Below are 20,422 nucleotides of genomic sequence, written 5' to 3' on the forward strand. Positions count from 1 at the left end.
GAACACTGTCGTTATCGCTATCCATGCTGTAAAATTAATGCTATTCTCCTGAGAAATGCTGGCAAAAATTTATAAGATTTTTGATAAAAATCTTATAAATAAATCTTATAAAAAAGATAAATGTTGACAAAAAATGCTACTATGTTATTGTTGTGAACGAGCGAGTCGCCAGAGGTCTGTAACCGGGGTCCGTACCGTAGGATACGGACCCGCTCGCCAGCCAATCAGAGCGCAGGATTTGATGGAAACCGCACCGTGAAAAAAATAAAGAACATTATTTTTTTCGCGGTCCGGTTTCCATCAAATCGTGCACCCTGATTGGCTCGCAAGCGGTCCGGAATCCTACGATACGGACCCCGGTTACGGACCTCTGGCGACTCGCTCGCTCACAACAACAAACGTAGCAATTTTTTGTCAACATTTATTTTCGCATTAATTTCACAGCTTGGATAGCAATAATGACAGTGCTCACAGCGAAAGCAAGTTTTACTCCCCTGATGAAGACGAAATAAAAGAAAACATTTCAGGAGAAAGCCGAAAACCTGTAACTGTTGCTAACGCCGAGCAAATCCAGCAGTTTATTGAGGAGCAAAGGGCAGAAAATACAACAAAAAAGATGACCTACGACCTCAATGTGTTTGGGAAGTTCTGTCAAAACCAAAATGAAGGTCGAAAGGTGGAAGACATACCTGGCAAAGAACTAAACATGTTGCTGTGCAACTTTTTCATGTCCGCAACAAAGAAAAATGGCCATGTGTACGAGCCGTCCTCGCTCACGTCTTTCCAGAGAAGTATCCAGCGCTATCTGAATCAGTCCGGCTCGAAACTAAATATCTTCACGGAACCGGAGTTCAACAAGTCAAGAGAAGTCCTTGTGGCCCGTAAACGGCAACTGGTTGAATTTTTCGCGAAGGGAAACCGTCCACAAGCAGCCAGGGCGTGTTTTTGACAAGCTTGTAGCAGGTTTGTTCTAAATGTGGTTCCCCTTTCAGGCGCTCTCATTTTCTGTTAGAATTTGGTTACAAAAAAAATATATATATTATTTACCAGCTTAAGATCGGTCCATATCGTGAAATACCATGACCTCGGCCTGGAAAATACGTATTTTCAAGACCTCGGTCACGGTATTTCATGATACGGACCTTCCAGCTGGTAAATTATTTATATATATATATGGGAAATGGAGGATGTGAGTGTGTAAAAAGGGGTGTTCACACGGCACATATTTGCATCGATGCTGCACCGATGTATTTTGTTGCGATATATCTTACGCCGGTGTAAATTTTGTGGAGCGTTCACACGTCCCAAACCTGCTGACTAGAGAGAAGTGTGTTAGCACCGGTGCAGCCCCACTTGCGTTCACACGGCAGTTTTTGCGACCGTGCTATACGATAGTAATAATGCGGAAATGAAATATGCGCATGCGTGAAAATGTACTTCCTTTTCCCGGTTGTCATGGCATCACCAAGCGCCGGGAAAACAACGTGGATGAAGACACCAGTGTTGCCAGATACTGCTGACGGTTTCCAGCCCAAAATAATGTTCAAATCCACCAAAATGCACTTAAAACCGCCCAATCTGGCAACACTGGAAGACACGCAGTTCTGTTGTTGTTGATATTCGCCATTTTGGAAGCGCAAAATACCAGGATGCAAATTATGCAATGCCCGTATGTAATCAACTCTCCTCACGCGTAGCGAGTCTACCCCTGTAGCGTTCAGACGTCCCATTTTATATCGGTGCTGCCCCGCAAACTAGCATTTACTCCGGAGTAAATTTCTTAAACCACCTCCCGAGCAGGGTTAGATTTGCACCGGTTTAAGCAGCTTTCAGGGGCTAAACCGGTATAACTTTGTATCGTGTGAACGCTCTACCGGGGCAGCCCCGGTGCTACACTGGAGTAAAAGTTGCCATGTGAACACCCCTAAAGAAACGTGAAAGAATGACTCCAGTAACGGAAAGCGAGAAGAAAAAGACGTTATGTTATATACGAATGAAACGCAGGACCGAACTAATAAATCTCAGCGGTCAGCGAGCGCCTCGGTGTGATCAGCTGTTCGTTTAGCGACAGAATGATGTAATTGTCATCGCACGGTCAAAGGTAAACCTGCGCATCCGCACACGGACTTCCTCTGTCTGCTTGACTGCGTGAAGCGAGTGATTTCATGCACATTATTAGCTTGGGAAATAATTCCCTCAAATTAAATAGCTTCCCAGCCACAGAATGTCCTGATATTTTGTGAGATATTACAGAAATAAGCATGTATCACAGTGACCAAATTTCAGCGGGAAGTAAATTTCACCGATTTTATGAAATCGAAACGCCGTCTCTCTTTAAAAGAAAGGTTCTCATTCTCTTTGTCCAAATGAGCAAAGTATTTCCGTTTTTTACGGCACTTCTGGTACAGATGAGGTGTAAAAGCCTTAGTCAGTTCCCTGAGTCTGGCAGTTCTTGGATATGAACTTCTAATGTTCAAGTCCCCAGCACAGGACCTTAACATAATGAGGTTAAAAAAAGAAAGAAATGAGATGCAAAAAAGAAGACAGGTAAACATGCCTGACGGCACCAAGGCAGCAGGTGGGGCATCTCTTCTGTACAAGACACAAGACGTGAAATGCAAACAGAAACTTACCATTGATGTCTGCTTTTTCAAACCGAACCCAAATGATCTTTTCTTTTTCATCTGTTGGCGGTGTCCCAGTGTACGCCTTCAAAATTGAAAAACAGAATTATGACTATAAATCTTCTTGAGCAGATATAGTTTTACACTGAGCATTAGGACTTCCTGAATAGCATTTTACACGCTCTGAATAGACTGCGTTTTCCTGAAGGAGGACCCAACTACTCATCCAATTTCACTCTTCCAAAATTATACCTTTGTGGTTTACATTCTGCCTGTAAATGGCTTTTTTAAGCAACATAATGTTCCATCCATCCATTATCTGTAGCCGCTTTATCCTGTTCTACAGGGTCGCAGGCAAGCTGGAGCCTATCCCAGCTGACTACGGGCGAAAGGCGGGGTACACCCTGGACAAGTCGCCAGGTCATCGCAGGGCTGACACATAGACACAGACAACCATTCACACTCACATTCACACCTACAGTCAATTTAGAGTCACCAGTTAACCTAACCTGCATGTCTTTGGACTGTGGGGGAAACCGGAGCACCCGGAGGAAACCCACGCGGACACGGGGAGAACACGCTGAGCTCGAACCCAGAACCTTCTTGCTGTTAGGCAACAGTGCTAACCACTGTGCTGCCCATAATCTTTCACTTGGTGTAAAAATATGAGGGTCAAATGAAAACCTTAAAAGCGTGACATAAATTAGAGAAACAGGACATTTGTAATTGTGAAAGTAAAAATGTACGACTGCTACTTTAAACCGGATACACATTTGTGACACCTACTTGCCCTAAATAGCGCAAAAAAAAAAGTCTAAAGTTTTCTTTTGACTCACCCTCGTGTTTTATACATTTTTAAAAAACATTTTGATATATATCAGATTATGACTATGATTTAAAGCTCATAGGCAACAGTTTTAATTTTATGCACATTTGAAACTTTATATGTTAAAAAACCCTCTATAATTTTCTTCTGGTCCCAAGAAGTATTGTTAATAAGTAATAATTAAAATAAGTTAGCGCGGATCCCCGGCGAATTTCTGTCGGCTATTTTTGTGACCACTCGGCACGCGGTCACGAAAATAGCCGACAGAAATTCACCGCAATCCGCGCTAACTTATTTTAATTATTAAACAAGCAAACCGCTTGAGTTGAGTCCACTTCTGTTTACTTGCATTGCCATTCGGCTGGAGTGCAGACGTGCGTTCAGGAATTTCCAAAGAAAAACCATGCCTTATTGTTGTGCAGTGAACTGTAACAACGGGACCGGTTCAGGAAGAAGTTTTTACCTTTTTCCGAGAGAGGAGAAGAGGCACAGAGAGTGGATTGGCTTTTTCCGAAAGAGGAGAAGAGGCAGAGTGAGAGGGTTGGCTTTTTCCAAAAAAGGAGAACAGGCAGCGCGAGCGGGTTGGCTTTTTCCGAAAGAGGAGAAGAGGCGGAGAGAGTCAATTGTGTGAGTGAAGCCAGAGGGTTGTTTTTTTCCGGAAGAGGAGACGAGGCGGAGAGAGTGGATTGTGTACGTGAAGCCAGAGGGTTGGCTTTTTCCGAAAGAGGAGACGAGGCGGAGAGAGTGGATTGTGTACGTGAAGCCAGAGGGTTGGCTTTTTCCGAAAGAGGAGACGAGGCGGAGAGAGTGGATTGTGTACGTGAAGCCAGAGGGTTGGCTTTTTCCGAAAGAGGAGACGAGGCGGAGAGAGTGGATTGTGTACGTGAAGCCAGAGGGTTGGCTTTTTCCGAAAGAGGAGACGAGGCGGAGAGAGTGGATTGTGTACGTGAAGCCAGAGGGTTGGCTTTTTCCGAAAGAGGAGATGAGGCGGAGAGAGTGGATTGTGCGCTTGAAATAAAATCAAGCAGTCAAAGAAGAAACAAACCAGCAACGCTCAAGCAAAAAGGAGACGATTGGAGGTAAACTTTTACTTTTGCTTGCAATTGACAAGTCAAGAATCCTGAGGGATCCTGTACAATCATTGTGGAAATGAGACAAAGGGATATTTCCTCGCTTAGAGTCGGCTAGAAATAGTATAATGCCGCGGATGGCAGGCTAATGAGGCCTACCGGCGCACTGTCAAGTAATCATTCCCTATGTCCACTACGGAGGGCGGTTTAACTATTCTTCAAAAGGGCTCTTATTTAGTATTACGATGAAAGTAGGAATTTATCATAACTACCAGGATAAATCGTTTGGGCGCGAGTCTTGTTGAGGTCCAGGGTCACCATGATCAGAGTCGGCCGAGTTGCTGTCCGATTCCGAGGTCACACGGTCAAACCAGTGAGCCACATTCACCGATCGCTTCGCAACAGCCATAGGTTCATACATATATGGTTTCACCTCTCGATATTCAATTTGGAGAGTTCCTACTTCAAAATCGCATTTGGTTTCAGACATTTTACACAACTTCTCACAACCAAAGTCCATACACGTGTGCTCGGTTCGCAAGTAAACACAGAGTTGCTCCCAGTCTGTTTGGCTTAAATGATGTCACGACGACGGTCCCCTGGTGGTGAAAGTGCGTATAAGTGAGATGGAAACAAACCTTCGGAAATTGGGCAAAACAGCATATTTTAAAGGGCTCCTGACAGCAAAAAATATGTTAAATTGTTAATTTCAGCCATACTGAGTTGAATAAAATGACATTTACTTCACACATCGCGCGACAGAATAGTAACAAACATCATTTTGAATGGCCCGCCACGCAGATGAATCGATATCATAGCGAGCCAACCCACGGCCGAGGAAGAAGGCGGATATGACGTCACATGCAGAACCACTGACAGACATTTTCTCAACTTCTCATTGTTCACCAGTGCTTTGCAAGTGAATATTTTTGCGTCCGAGTCGTTTATTTTGATGAATATGCCTGCTCGTTGCGTGGCTGGATTTTGCTCAAACACCAGGGAAGCTGGGTATAGTCTGGATACCTTTCCCAAGGATCCCATCAGACGCGAAGAGTGGGCAAAACAAGTGCGCCGGACACGGGACATGTGGACTCCCAATGACAGGTGGGCCTCTGTTTGACAGACATGTGACACTTGTTTGATTAGTTGTTGATTGATGATTTTTTGGTGTAGATCTCCATCTTGTAATGAGATATTTACTAATAACTAATAGCAATAGATGAATTTGTTCATGTTTCAAAGTTCTGCCACAGTTCCACTGCAATACCATGTTGGCTGGACCTTACAGTCCTAACATGCAATTGAATTTCATCAGTTCATAGAAGTTTTTATTCTTATCAAATAAAAATGTGAGAAAACGGCCCAAATCTAAAAGACCATGAACTTTCAAGAGAGCATATTTTTTTTAAAAGGAAATCAGTGCGGTAATATTGTCCACATGCCCCCCCAGAGGACTAGATCTATTATTATTATATTACCATTCAGTGTTTTGGAGCCTCCCAATGTCAGCTGGGATCACAACGTCCTCTGCATTGGGCCTGTCGTCGTCTGTGTCCGAGTCGGAAATCTCGCCTTCCACAGGCAAATTGTCCAGATACAGCTCAAAACGATAAGGCAAAATGCCACCCACTGCTTCATCTTCATGTAATCCGACATGTCCAGTGTCAACCTCAAAAAGGACCTCAGTTTCTGAAGACTGGTCAGGAAATCGCTCTGTTTCGTCGGCCACAGCTGCCTTGAAGGCCGAGCAGTTGTTCTGCATGTGACGTCACGGCAAATATGGCGGCCACTGACAGCGGCTTAGCGCTTGGCCAGATTGACACAACTTCGCACAAAGACAAATCTACTGGTTTCATTCTGTTGGTGGTTAGTTCTATCATGAAAGTGATCAGTGGTGTTTGTAGTTTTATTACAGAAACCTATTTTAGAGCATAATTTTGCTGTCAGGAGCCCTTTAACCGTTTTATTCAATTTTAGGGTGCAAATTAAACACTAGGAAAACTGAATTTGCTTTTTGGGTTGTTCTTCTAGACAATAAAGTTGATATTCTATGTTTCACCTCCGACTGTTGCCTATGACCTTTAAGAATACATCCTGACAGACTTGTATCTGACAAGGTCTTTGAACAGTAGTTATAAACTTATAACTTTGCTAATGATTTAGATCTTATGATGGTCTTTTCCGGAAGTTATCTGCATTTGGGTGAATCCCAAATGGCTCACAAAATTGAACGCAATAGTGCAGAGACTGAAGGTCATTATTTCATTGCCTACATGGTGCACTTATATAGCGATTAGAAAGATAATGCCAAAAGTTTCAGAGTACTAAATAGAGAAACTAATCTTAATGCAATCATGAATACTCAAGTATTAAGATCATTCAGGCTAGCCCTACTGAACACTGGCCATCTTCAAGACTGAATCCTGAAGGAAAACAGAGTACTTCAGAAATTCACAAACCCCTGCATGTACAACCCCACATCAGAAAAAGTTGGGATGGAAAATGCAAATTAAAAAAAAGAAAGCACTGATTTCTGAATTTACTTGGACTTGTATTTCATTGCAGACAGAATGAACACAAGATATTTTATTTTTTTGTCGGGTCAAATTCATTTCATTTTTAACATACATCCATTCCTGCTTTTCAGGACTGTAACACATTCCAAACAAAGTTAGGACAGGGGAATTTAGGGCTAGTAATGAGGTGAAACAATTAAATAATGATTTGAAACAGGTGATTGTCAGCAGATGATTATAATCATGATTTGGTACAAAATCAGTATCCAGGAAAGACCTAGTCTTTGAAGAGCAAAGATGGGTTGAGGATCTCCAATTTGTCAACAAATGTGTGAGAAAAATTATTAAAATGTTTAAAAACAATGTTCCAAAGAACATTACAAAGGGATTTGGATATTTCACCCTCTATGGTGCATAATATCATCAGGCTTTCGTCTAAACGGGGGAACAGGGGCGCTGCGCCCTCTTACTCTTGGCGTGCGCCCCCTTACCAACTCCGTGAAAACATCCCAGCAACACTACGTGACAATGTGTCTGATCATCAAATACGTTATAATTGCTCCAAAAATATTCCAATCATAGTAGATACACCGCCAGACGGTGCAAAAACAATCCGAATTGGCGTTTTCCAGACTGAGGCGCCATGTTGTTTAGTTGTTTACTTGTTGCAGCTGCTCTCGCGAGATTTGACATGGGTTACATACAAGGTCAGCTGACTTGTAGAGCGAGATTTCTCGAAACTGAATGACCTTTCACCCACCGGCGCGGGAGCTTTTGACAGAAGTAGTTCGCGAGTTGTTTTTGTTGACACTTGGGCATTTAAAGATGTCATCCCACGGCATGAAACAGAAGAAAGCCAAAGACTGTCCGGGGCAGAAGAAGATTACTTCTTTCTTTTTCAATGTTGACAGACAATTTGTTACAATTTCCCTCTCAGATAGCCTCAGAATGTCCCATTGGAGCATTTTTCAAAGGCTTTGCACGGGGGGGGGAGACAACCAGCACCATCTCCCCCCCCGCTTCGCTCCCTCACCATGGTGAGCGCCCTCATACTAAATTTTTCTAGAAAAAACCCTGATATCATTAATGGATTCAAGGAATCTGGAGGAATTTTGGTGTGCAAAAGGCAAGGGCACAAGCCTAAGCTGAACACCCGTGATCTCCGATCCCTCAGACAGCACTGCATCAAGAACCGTCATTCATCTATAGCTGATATAACCACATGGGCTCGGGATTACTTTGGCAAACCTTTGTAAAGCACTACAATATGGAGTTACAGCCACAAATGCCAGTTAAAACTTTACTGTGCAAAAAGGAAGCTTTATGTTAACTATGTCCAGAAGCGACATCGACTTCTCTGGGCTCAGAGACATCTGGGATGGACCATCACCCAGTGGAAATGTGTACTGTGGGCAGATGAATCAATATTCCGGGTCTTTTTTGGAAGAAATGGACGCTGTGTGCTCTAGACCAAAGACGAAAAGGACCATCCTGACTGTGACCAGCAACAATTCCAAAAACCAGGGTCTGTCATGGTATGGGGTTGAGTCAGTGCCCTTAGCAAAGGTAACTTACACTTCTGTGATGGCAGCATTAATGCAGAAAAGTACACAGATTATGGAGCAACATGTGCTGCCTTCAAGCCGACATCTTTTCCAAGGATATTTCAACAAGACAGTGCAAAACCACATCCTGCACACATTACAAAGGCATGGCTGTGGAAGAAGATGGTGTCTGGTCCCCTCTGTCCCCAATAAAGAACGTGTGGTGAATTCTGAAACAAAATGACAATGACCCTGTACTGTTGTACACTTTTAAGACCTGTTGGCAGGAAGAATGGGACAAAATAACACCCGAAACGCTTCACTTGGTATATTCAGTCCCTAAACATCTCAAGTGTTATTAGAAGGAATGGCAACATTATAAAGTGGGAAATGCTTGAACTTTTTTTAAATTGTGTTGCAAAGAATCAAAATTGTAACATGTTTATTTTGAAAAAAAAAAAAAAAATATATATATATATATATATATATATATATATATATATATATATATATATATATATACACACATACATACACACACACATACTACCGTTCAAAAGTTTGGGGTCACCCAGACAATTTTGTGTTTTCCATGAAAAGTCACACTTTTATTTACCACCATAAGTTGTAAAATGAATAGAAAATATAGTCAAGACATTTTTCTGGCCATTTTGAGCATTTAATCGACCCCACAAATGTGATGCTCCAGAAACTCAATCTGCTCAAAGGAAGGTCAGTTTTATAGCTTCTCTAAAGAGCTCAACTGTTTTCAGCTGTGCTAACATGATTGTACAAGGGTTTTCTAATCATCCATTAGCCTTCTGAGGCAATGAGCAAACACATTGTACCATTAGAACACTGGAGTGAGAGTTGCTGGAAATGGGCCTCTATACACCTATGGAGATATTGCACCAAAAACCACACATTTGCAGCTAGAATAGTCATTTACCACATTAGCAATGTATAGAGTGGATTTCTGATTAGTTTAAAGTGATCTTCATTGAAAAGAACAGTGCTTTTCTTTCAAAAATAAGGACATTTCAAAGTGACCCCAAACTTTTGAACGGCATAACATCCCAACTTTTTCTGATTTGGAGTTGTGGACACCATGCAGTACTTCACTGTCTTCTTCTTTCAGCCATTCCCGTTAGGGATCCACCATCTCCTCCTGTCCTCTGTATCTTTTTCTGTAGTACCATCCATCCTCATGTCCTCCTTTCCCACATCCATAAATCTCATCTTTGGTCTTCCTCTTGTCCTTCTACCTGGCAACTCCATCTCCAGCATTCTTCTCCCAGTATACCCTGGATCTCTCCTCTGTACGTCTCCAAACCATCTCAATCTCGCCTCTCTCACTTTGTCTCCAAGCCGCCCTACATGTGCTGTCCCTCTAATATTCTCGTTTCTAATCCTGGCCAACTTTGTCACTCCCAATGAGAATCTCAGCATCTTCAGCTCTGCTCCCTCCATTTCAGCCTTCTGTCTTTTTGTCAGTACCACTGTCTCTAAACCATATAATGTAGCTGCTCTTACTACTGTCGTCTTGTCCACTTTCCCTTTCACTCTTCCTGGCAACCTTCTGTCACAAATCACTCCTGACACTCTCCTCCATCCATTCCAACCTGCTTGCACTCTCTTCTTCACTTCTCCTCCACACTCGCCATTATTTGATATTTGAACTCATCTGCTTTGACCACCTCTATTCCTTGTAGCTGTACCATTCCACTGTCCTAACCCTCATTCAAGCACATGTACTCACTCCGTCTTGCTCCTACTGACTTCCATTCCCCTTCTCTCTAGTACAGACCTCCATGTCTCTAAGTTTTCTTCCATTTGTTTCATCTGCAAACATCATTGTCCATGGGGCCTCTTGCCTGATATTGTCTGTCAACCTGTCCATTACCACTGCAAACAGGAAACGACTTATGGCCAAGCCCTGGTGTAATCCAAAATCCACCTTAAATGCCTCCGTCATTCCCAATGCACATCTCACTGCTGTTACACTGTTCTCATACATATCCTGCGCCAATCTCACATACTTCTCCGCCACTCCTGATTTCCTCACAACTCCTCTCTCGGCACCCTGTCAGATGCCTTCTCTAAATTCACAAACACACAATGCAACTCCTGGCTTTCGCTCTACTTTTCCATCAACATTCTCAAAGCAAGTATTGCATCTGTAGTACTCTTTCCTGGCATGAAACCATAATGCTGCTCACAATTCTTGACCTCTCCTCTTAGCCTAGCTTCCACCACTCTTTCCCGTGACTGGTCAACTTTATGCCTCTATATTTACTGCAGCACTGAACAGCGCCCGTTCTTGAATATTGGTACCAGTATACTACGTCTCCACTCCTCAGGCATCCTCTCACTTTCCAAGATCTTGTTAAACAATCTAGTCAAAAATTTAGTCAATTGCCATTTCACCGAAGCATCTCCATTCCTCCACTGGTATATCATCTGGCCTGTCTGCCTTACCACTCTTCATCCTCTTCTTCCTTCCTCCTTGTTAATCTGCTCTACTTCCTGATTCACTATCTCCACCTCGGCCCACCTTCTCTCGCTTTCATTTTCTTCATTCATCAGCTTCTCAAAGTACTTCACTACTTCACTGTAAGAAATATATTTAAAGTCATACATCCAGTTTTAAAGAGAATTATGTCATGGTTTATTGGACAGTAGATATTAAACTTAGACTTTCAAGGCAAAGTGTAACTGCATCAAGTGCGTCTATATAAAACACAACTGCATTCAACTAACTATCTATCTAGACATGATCCTGGAGCATAAGCCATAAAAATGTATTTTAATTAATTCAAAGACTGACTTATTGTCTTTAAAACTAAACTTTAAGTCCCGGGGGCGTCGTGGCTCGGGTAGATGGGGCGCCGTGCCGTGGGTCCGGGGACCCGGGTTCTGCCCGAGGTCATTTCCTGATCCCTCCCCGTCTCTCGCTCCTGCTCATTTCCTGTCTCTACACTGTCCTATCCATTAATAAAGGTGAAAAAAAGCCCCCCCAAAAAATATCTTTAAAATTTAAGTCCCAACATTTCACACTGAGAAAGATTTTTTTCCAGCATTCTTTAATCCATACGTATGTACTGTATAACAATCCTTGACTTGCAAGTCACGTCAAAGCAAAATAGAAACCCGGATGTCGGCCATGTTGGTGGAGATACAAACACGGGGTCAAGCGACATTCCATACAAAACATAGTCACGTGTGCACAACTCTCTTTGTTTTAAGCGTTCTTTTAGCTATGCCATATCTTTATGCTGTATATGGTTGTGGTCACAACAGTACTCGTGACCGTGGCATGTTCCGATTCTTTAGAATTCCGTCCGTGATTCGGAAAGAGAGCGGGGAAACTCTGAGGCTTAGTACGGATAGGAGACAAGCATGGCTGAACAACATCGGTAGGGCTGATCTAACAGAGGCTAAAACCAAAACAGCTCGTGTTTGCAGTAATCGTTTTATCTCAGGTGAGATTCAAGAGCTTTCTCGATAATATCATGGAAGAATTTTATTTCCTGTTGCTGGAATTTTGCTATAAAATGAGCGTTCTCTTGTCGTGGTTCACTCGGTCGTTGTTATAATTTTAACACGTGTATTACCATTTCGCTTCTAGGATCGCCAGCAAAATTATATGATAGAAACAATCCAGACTCAGAAAACGGGCTATGTTTCATCCAAGGTCGGACTTGATTCTTCGGCAGCCAAACCAGATAGAACGCGACATCTGGGTACTTGATGGTTGGTAGAAGTGTCTTATCTTCAGAAAAGTCTGACTTTTTTTCAATAATATGGGTCAAAACCACACATATCTATCTTCTCTTTGTATCGAATCTTCGCTTGACCGTTCAAATCGTGGTAATACTGAGAAAATTCAGCATTGTTTACAGACACGCTTTCAGCGGCGGCCATCCTAGCTGCTTTGTATATCCACCATCATGGACGTAGCACATTTTGATCATGTGATTGCAAGTCATCTATACACGTGTAACATCTAAGTCCTATTTAGTTTTACTGATTAACATTAAAATGCTGATACCAACTGACCATTCAAATGAACAAATCACTTATTTGAGTTGACATAACATGATTATAAACTAAATATTAACAGGAGGGGTAAAAAAAAGGACTAACCTGAGGGACCACATCTTGCAAAAAAGTCACTACACTTTCCATGTAAGACTGTTCCCTGGAAAACAGTGAAATGACATTATGATGAACCCAATTTCACAGATAGTTAAATGATCATACAAAACAGCTTTAGAGACTATCATTCATCTTTTTTGTGCACAGTAAGTGTTAATTATCCTCAAACTTTCATCAGTGTGGGTTCTGGCCACTGGACTCATGCTATCTTCATACATACTGTATGTATATATTTGCTGGGTATGTCAAGCAGGCAGTAACAGTGAGGTGTTTAAGATTGGGCACAGTAACAAATGGGCCACAGTCAGGAAGTGTAATATTTAAAAAGGCACATACGGTATGAGCCAACTAATGTAGCTAGAATGTAGAAAATGAAAACCTGAGTGTGTGTTATATACAACCCCGATTCCAAAAAAGTTGGGACGCTGTGTAAACTGGAAATAAAAACAGAACGTGATGATTTGCAAATCATGGAAACCCTATATTTCATTGACGATGATACAAAGACAACATATCAAATGTTGAAACTGAGAATTTTTTTTTTTTTTTTAAATATATGCTCATTTTGAATTTAATGTCAGCAACACATTTCAAAAAAGTTGGGACAGGGGCATGTTTACCACTGTGTTGCATCACCTCTACTTTAACAACACTCTGTAAATGTTTGGGAGCTGAGGAGACCAACTGCTGTAGTTGTGAAAGAGACATGTTGTCCCATTCTTGCCTGATATATAGTTTCAGTTGCTCAACAGTTCAGGGTCTCCTTTGTCGTATTTTGCGCTTCATAATGCGCCAAAAGTTTTAAATGGGAGACAGGTCTGGACTGCAGGCAGGCCAGTTTAGCACCTGGACTCTTTTACTATGGAGCCATGCAGTTTTAACATGTGCAGAAAGCGGTTTGGCATTGTCTTGCTGAAAGAAGGAAGGCTTTCCCTGAAAAAAATTTTGTCTGGATGGCAGCATATTTCTCTCAAACGGGCAGATATCATTCAGCACTAACGCTGCCTTCCCAGATGTGCAAGCTACCCATGTCATGTGCACTAATGCACCCTCGTACTATCACAGATGCTGGCTTTTGAAATGTGCACTGATAACAGGCTGGATGGTCCCTCTCCTCTTTAGCCTGGAGGACGTGGTGTCCATGATTTCTAAAAAGAATTTCTAATTTTGATTCGTCAGACCTCAAGACAGTTTTCCACTTCGCCTCAGTCCATCGTAAAAGAGCTCAAGCCCAGAGAAGGCAGCGGTGTTTCTGGATATTGCTTATATATGGTTTTAACTTGCATTTGTGGATGCAGTAATGAACTGTTTTCACAGACGATGGTTTTCTGAAGTGTTCCTGAGCCCATACAGTGATTTCCACTACAGACACGTGTCTGCTTTTAATGCAGTGTCGCCTGAGGGCCTGAAGATCACAGGCATCCAATGTCAGTTTTCAGCCTTGTCTCTTGCATACAGAGATTTCTCCAGATTCTCTGAATCTTTTAATATTATGTACCATAGATGATGTGATCCACAAATTCTTTGCAATTTTACATTGAGGAGGTGGGGGCATTGTGGCTCAGGTGGATAAGGTGCCATACCATAACTCTGGGGACCCGTGTTCAATTCCAACCCAAGGTCATTTCCCAATCCCTCCCCGTTTCTCTCTCCTGCTCATTTCCTGTCTCTACACTGTCCTATCCAATAAAGGTGGAAAAAGCCCAAAAATAAATCTTTAAAAAAAAATTTACATTGAGGAATGTTATTCTTAAAATTGTTGCACTGTTTGCCCACGCAGTCTTTCACAGAGCGGTAAACCCCTCCCCATCTTTACTTCTGAGAGACTCCGCCTCTCTGGGATGCTCTTTTTATACCCAATCATGTTACTGACCTGTTGCCAATTAAACTAATTAGATTTTTTTTTTTTAGTATTACACAACTTTTTCAGTCTTTTGTTGCCCGTCCCAACTTTTCTGAAACATCTCACTGACACCAAATTCAAAATGAGCATTTTTTAAAAATAAATAAATTAATTAAATTTCTCAATTTCAAAATTTGATATGTTACAGGTGATTTCTGAAATCAGATGAAACTGGATTCATCCAGGTGATTCTAGATTTACGGTTAGGGTTTGGTGATCTAGTGGAATCTTTAATTTCTTAGTTGTAACTGAATCCTCTATGGTGTAGTGGTAATGTGGTGGACCTCAAAGCAGAAGGTTCTGAGTTTGAGTCCCAGCAAAGACGGTAAAAAGGTGGGGGAGCAAATAAAATGCAACAGGTATAAGAGTGTAATTCTGGGTTGAGAGGTATAAGAGGATAGAAGATATAAAGGGGGTGGGGTCAGTGGGAAACAAGGGGGAAAGGTGACTAGACAGAGTGGTTGTTAAAGTGTTCTCATTCTTTTTGAACCCCCTAAAAAATCCAAGCCCCCTTTTCTTATGAGTCTTCCCCCCAAAAAAATCATCCCTTTTAAGAATGTCAACCTAATTCACCTAGGTAAATCTAGAATCACCTGATTTAAAAAAAAAAAAAAAATCACCTGTAACAGACTGTCTTTGTAGCATTTTCAATGAAATATGGGGTTTCCATGAATTGCAAATCTTTTCATTCTGTTTTTGTGTTTTACACAGCATCCCAACTTTTTTTGGAATTGGGGTTGTAATATTAAAAAGGACACACGAGTCAACTAATGTAGCTAGAATGTAGAAAATGAAAACCTGAGAGTGTTATACACACACATACACACGCAATTTGTATAAATAATGGTTTTATTCATTCATTTTTATTAAGTCATTGTCCTTGTATCACAGATGCAATAGGCTGAGAAAGTCAGACCAGATTTCTCTATGCCAGGCCACAGCTATTGCAGCTCTTCCCAGATGTTCCCAAGTCAACTGTGATGTATAATCTCTCCAGTGGGTCCTGGGTGTCCCCCTGGGTCACCATTCAGCGTGGCATGTCTGATACAGCTATAACAGGAGCTGACCAGAAACCTTCGAATCTGCCTGAACCACCTCAATTCTTAAGGTCCTCACTGATCACAGACAATAAGGTCAACAATCCTGTGGAGAAATCTCATTTCCAGCACTCATGACCTTATTCCTTTAGTCACAAACCACAACTTGTGTCAATATAGGTGAGAAGATTGTAGACTGACCAGTAAACAGAGTTTTATCCACAAATGGAGCTCCTACTGACAGGTATAGCTATTGTTACATTGCTGCTACTGACCTGATCCATCAGTCAAGCTCACACCATCTGTATCAGTGGTCTTTGATTTTAACTGTAAAGGGCACGTGTGGCCTCAGGCTATCGTTCCAGGCAAACATATTGACACATATTGATTTCTAATGACGTAAAGAGTACCAAAGAGTGAAGGAACATTATACCGTGAACTTGTAAAGTAAGTCATACTCCATGACAACACACATGAGACAGTACAAATAAAGACTTACGTAGCAGCCTGGGCTCGAACTATAACCCCTCCAGCACAGCGGCTCGGTCTGCGTGGAGAGTCAGACGCCATCATTGACCGGTCGGTGTGTTTCCTGAGAAAAGACAGAGTTAGAGAAGATGCAGCAGTGATAGTCTGGGATCATAAAGTGAGATAAGGGATCAGGAGGGTCTGTTCAGTGACCTCTGGTTCATACTGAACTTTGAACCGTTCAACCAAAACACCGTCATCACTGCCGAACCCAATCTGGGCCAGAATTGCAGGAGTAGGGTTGCCAGTTCCTTTCTGTACACTCACATTCACACCTATGGTCAACTTAGAGCCACCAGTTAACCTAACCTGCATGTCTTTGGTCTGTGGGGGAAACGGGAGCACCCGGAGGAAACCCACACAGACACGGGGAGAACATGCAAACTCCACACAGAAAGGCCCTCGCTGGCCACTGGGCTCGAACCCGGACCTTCTTGCTGTGAGGTGACAGTGCTAACCAAATGACAACAACAACAAATATAGGTAATCGTATGGGGCCGAGTAAAATTAAGGATTAATTTCACTCGTGATTTCGAAGTTTTGAAATTGCCCTCGTTGCGTCGCAACTCGGGCAATTTTCAAAACTTCGAATCACAAGTGAAATTGATCCTTAATTTTACAAGGAACCATATGATTACTTGTTTATCATATATAGGGCCAAATTCATACTTCGGAAGCCATTCAAGTTCACAACATTTGTCATTCACGTTTTCTGAACCACTATCTTGCATGTTTGAATCAGTTTCTAAAGCGTCTTTCATCATGACACGGCGACACGGCACGAGGATCTTGAAAGTGGTTTACGAAGTTTCATTGGAACTTCTTTACAAAAGCCTGCATTACTTTAAGAGAGTCTGGTTCATAGTTTTCCCCGTTTTCTTTCCTCACTTCTGCATAAAACTCCGATAGCATCTTTGTCTAACTCACAGCATTCATATGCCACCAGAATCGTTTATTTGTCTTTCTGCGGCCCATTTCTTAAACACGGAAAACCAAAAATTCGTCCTTTTTTTGGTATTTTCATTTTCGCTTGCAATTGGTTTATCATTTCTTCATCAAATATAGCGAAATGTGGCATTGCTGAGTCAGCCATTTTGTTGACAAAATTTGCTAATTTTTGTAACCGTAACCAAGCAAACGAACTATCCAATAGCATTTCAGAAATACAAAGCCCTCTTTGATTGACCAACCAGAATTGAGTAATTTGGCCCTATGTATTATGGGTTGTTTTACAATCAGGGTACAAAGTTTGTGTCACAGGGGTCCAAAATTCAAACTGATTCTCGTACCAGTTTTTAAGTGAAGGACAAGTTAAAGAACAGATTTCAGGTAATTTTTTGACGTGTGTGTATGGTAGTTTTGTGTAATCTGCTATAAGATGGGAGAAACAAATGAAGTGATTCTTGGAGAGGACATTTTTTTTTTTGACAATTCAGAATCCACGACTTCCATAGAGCTTTTAAATATAAGGCTGTAAGCTTTGTGTTAGTTGTCTCTAATATTTATGTCCCGATATCTTGACCACATTTCAGGATGAAATAATCATTTTAGATATGTTATTTTATATTGAAAAATTAGCTGTCCAGGAGAGGACATTTTTTTGACACAATTGCATACTAATTTGATCAAAATAGTCTGAAACCTTACTGGCATTCAACATTAAAACTTAACTATGTTTCCAATGATATGGAACCAAATATTTGTTTAATGGTATAAAGAATGATTTAAGTGCATCCCTTTTGGAGCTACCTGTGGTCAAAAAGCACTTTTTCTAAATGACACGAGTAATTTTGCTAAATATGACATATATTGCCATACATTCACCAAAAATAATGTTATCACCAAATTTTTTTTTTTGCATGGTAAATAGAGCTATCACAGGGCTACAATAAACAACCAAGTTTATTTAGTCAAGCCTTTTGATATTGAAGATAAGTGTTAAAGGTGATTTTTAGCTTGTGTACCCTGATTGTAAAACAACCCTTATAATAATAAATCTGTTACACTTAACCTCAGGTGAGTTTCCCCAGAAATTATATATATATATATATATATATATATATATATATATATATAAAAAGTTTGGGGTCACCCAGACAATTTTGTGTTTTCCATGAAAAGTCACACTTTTATTTACCACCATAAGTTGTGAAATGAATAGAAAATATAGTCAAGACATTTTTCTGGCCATTTTGAGCATTTAATCGACCCCACAAATGTGATGCTCCAGAAACTCAATCTGCTCAAGGGAAGGTCAGTTTTATAGCTTCTCTAAAGAGCTCAACTGTTTTCAGCTGTGCTAACATGATTGTACAAGGGTTTTCTAATCATCCATTAGCCTTCTGAGGCAATGAGCAAACACATTGTACCATTAGAACACTGGAGTGAGAGTTGCTGGAAATGGGCCTCTATACACCTATGGAGATATTGCACCAAAAACCACACATTTGCAGCTAGAATAGTCATTTACCACATTAGCAATGTATAGAGTGGATTTCTGATTAGTTTAAAGTGATCTTCATTGAAAAGAACAGTGCTTTTCTTTCAAAAATAAGGACATTTCAAAGTGACCCCAAACTTTTGAACAGTAGTGTAAATATCAAGGAAAGCAACTCTTAATAAACATGCCCAGACATCCCCCATGGCCACCTGCAAATCATTCGGCCCAATTAGTGACCCGACTTCACTCCCAGGCCCCTCACTGTCCCAGCACTGAATCCTGCACAAGAGCAGATGTCTTTGTTTATTAGCCAGCTGACTGACTGACTGACTCACTCACAAACACTTCATCACTCCTTAGCTCGCTAGTTAGCTAACCTAGCTAGCTAACTCCAGCCACCAGCTAATCACTTTCAACACTGTATTAAATTATGACACTAATACATGCGACATTAAATACTCCGTTTTAGCAAAACGCCCACACAAGATTTAAGTTCTAATCTCAGAAACATTGTACAAACCAAGTGCGCTGTGCTTGAAATCCGCTAACTAAACACACACGGCTTCCCCAAACGCGATGAAAACATGGGATGACACATAGCGGAAACAACAAACGTAGCAACCAATGAACGCGCCGTACTTCCCAAAACTAACCAATCAGATTGCCGAGAGGCGGGTAAACTGACTGCTGATAACCAATCAGAGTGCGGAATATCCCTAGTGTTTTGTTGGTTCCGCCAACGCGGTGAGTTAAGATAAGAATAAATATAGTGACGTGTTGCACAAAATGGCCAGATGTTTAGAAAACAAATCGAGCTTAGTATTCAAGTCACTAAAAATGGGCAATCCAGGGCCCTGTACTACGAACGGAGGTTAACCTACCCAGAAGTAACCCAGGGTTCCCCCGCTAAACCGGGGTTGACAAAACCTGGTTATCTTGTTTGGGGTTAAACGGTACTACGACGCCAGTTATGAAGTTGATTTGTTGAACCTGGTTTAACCTAATCAGGGTTAATGCGCGTTCACGTTAAAGGGGAGGTTATCAGCGCAAATCCCCACTGTTCACAATGGCACGGTCGCCGCACTTCACGGAGGAAGAATGCGCTGTCATAATGCAAAGCTACGAGGAGTTCAAAACAACATTAAGAGCAAAATCTAACACAGCGGCTGCCAATAAGGAGCGGCAAGCATGTTGGCAACGAATTGCCGATCGGGTAAATGCGCAAGTACATTCTCCCTTCTACATGTTCCAGAACAGAAGTATAGGATGAGAGAAAGCTTCATGATCAATCACAAGTCACAGAAAATGGTCCTTCGACGTGGCCCCAGTCATATATAGCTTGTTTAATGTCCGAAAAATCCTGAATAAAATTTGGTATGGTAAATTCATGGAGTAGCCTACTTAAGCTGATATGTGCACAGAGTCACATGAATTAGGATGACTGACTGTTCAGTCCCTTTGACTAAGTTGGTGTATGTCCTGTGAACATTTCAGAGGCAACAGCAGTGCCAAACGCACCTGGCAACAGGTGAAAATGAAATATAAAAACATCATTCATAATGGTGTGTGTGTGCAAGCAAGCATTCATTTGCCTTTTATTTATTCAAGTTTTATCTGTTTGCCTAATAGTTCAAATTGTTTTGTATATAGTTTATAATGTAGTTGTGTGATATTAATGATAATATTGTGGGAAAACTACTTTTCACGGACGTTCATTTAATTTATTCTATCGTCATTTTGTTTGTTCTATTTTTGTGTATTTTATTTATTTATCTG

General features: G+C 41.4%; 1 protein-coding gene across 5 annotated transcripts in view; it reads right to left on the reverse strand.

Annotated features, from left to right (window-relative positions):
* The window catches only part of bcas3 (BCAS3 microtubule associated cell migration factor), a 442,206-nt gene extending 422,971 nt beyond the window's left edge, over positions 1-19,235 (reverse strand). For 4 of the 5 annotated variants that reach the window (XM_060944029.1, XM_060944028.1, XM_060944031.1 and 1 more), the window contains exons 1-4: positions 19,167-19,235; positions 16,178-16,270; positions 12,727-12,781; positions 2,634-2,709 (exon numbers count right to left, since the gene is read on the reverse strand). In XM_060944029.1, the coding sequence (XP_060800012.1) occupies positions 2,634-2,709; positions 12,727-12,781; positions 16,178-16,251 (205 nt within the window). In that variant the 5' untranslated portion in view covers positions 16,252-16,270; positions 19,167-19,235. Of the gene's footprint in view, positions 1-2,633; positions 2,710-11,058; positions 11,192-12,726; positions 12,782-16,177; positions 16,271-19,166 lie in introns of those variants that run through there. The other variant, XM_060944030.1, reaches the window with a different exon arrangement.
* Between the last annotated feature and the right edge of the window lie 1,187 nt (positions 19,236-20,422).

This window comes from Neoarius graeffei, chromosome 17 (assembly GCF_027579695.1).
Source record: "Neoarius graeffei isolate fNeoGra1 chromosome 17, fNeoGra1.pri, whole genome shotgun sequence".
Taxonomy (NCBI): Eukaryota; Metazoa; Chordata; class Actinopteri; order Siluriformes; family Ariidae; genus Neoarius; species Neoarius graeffei.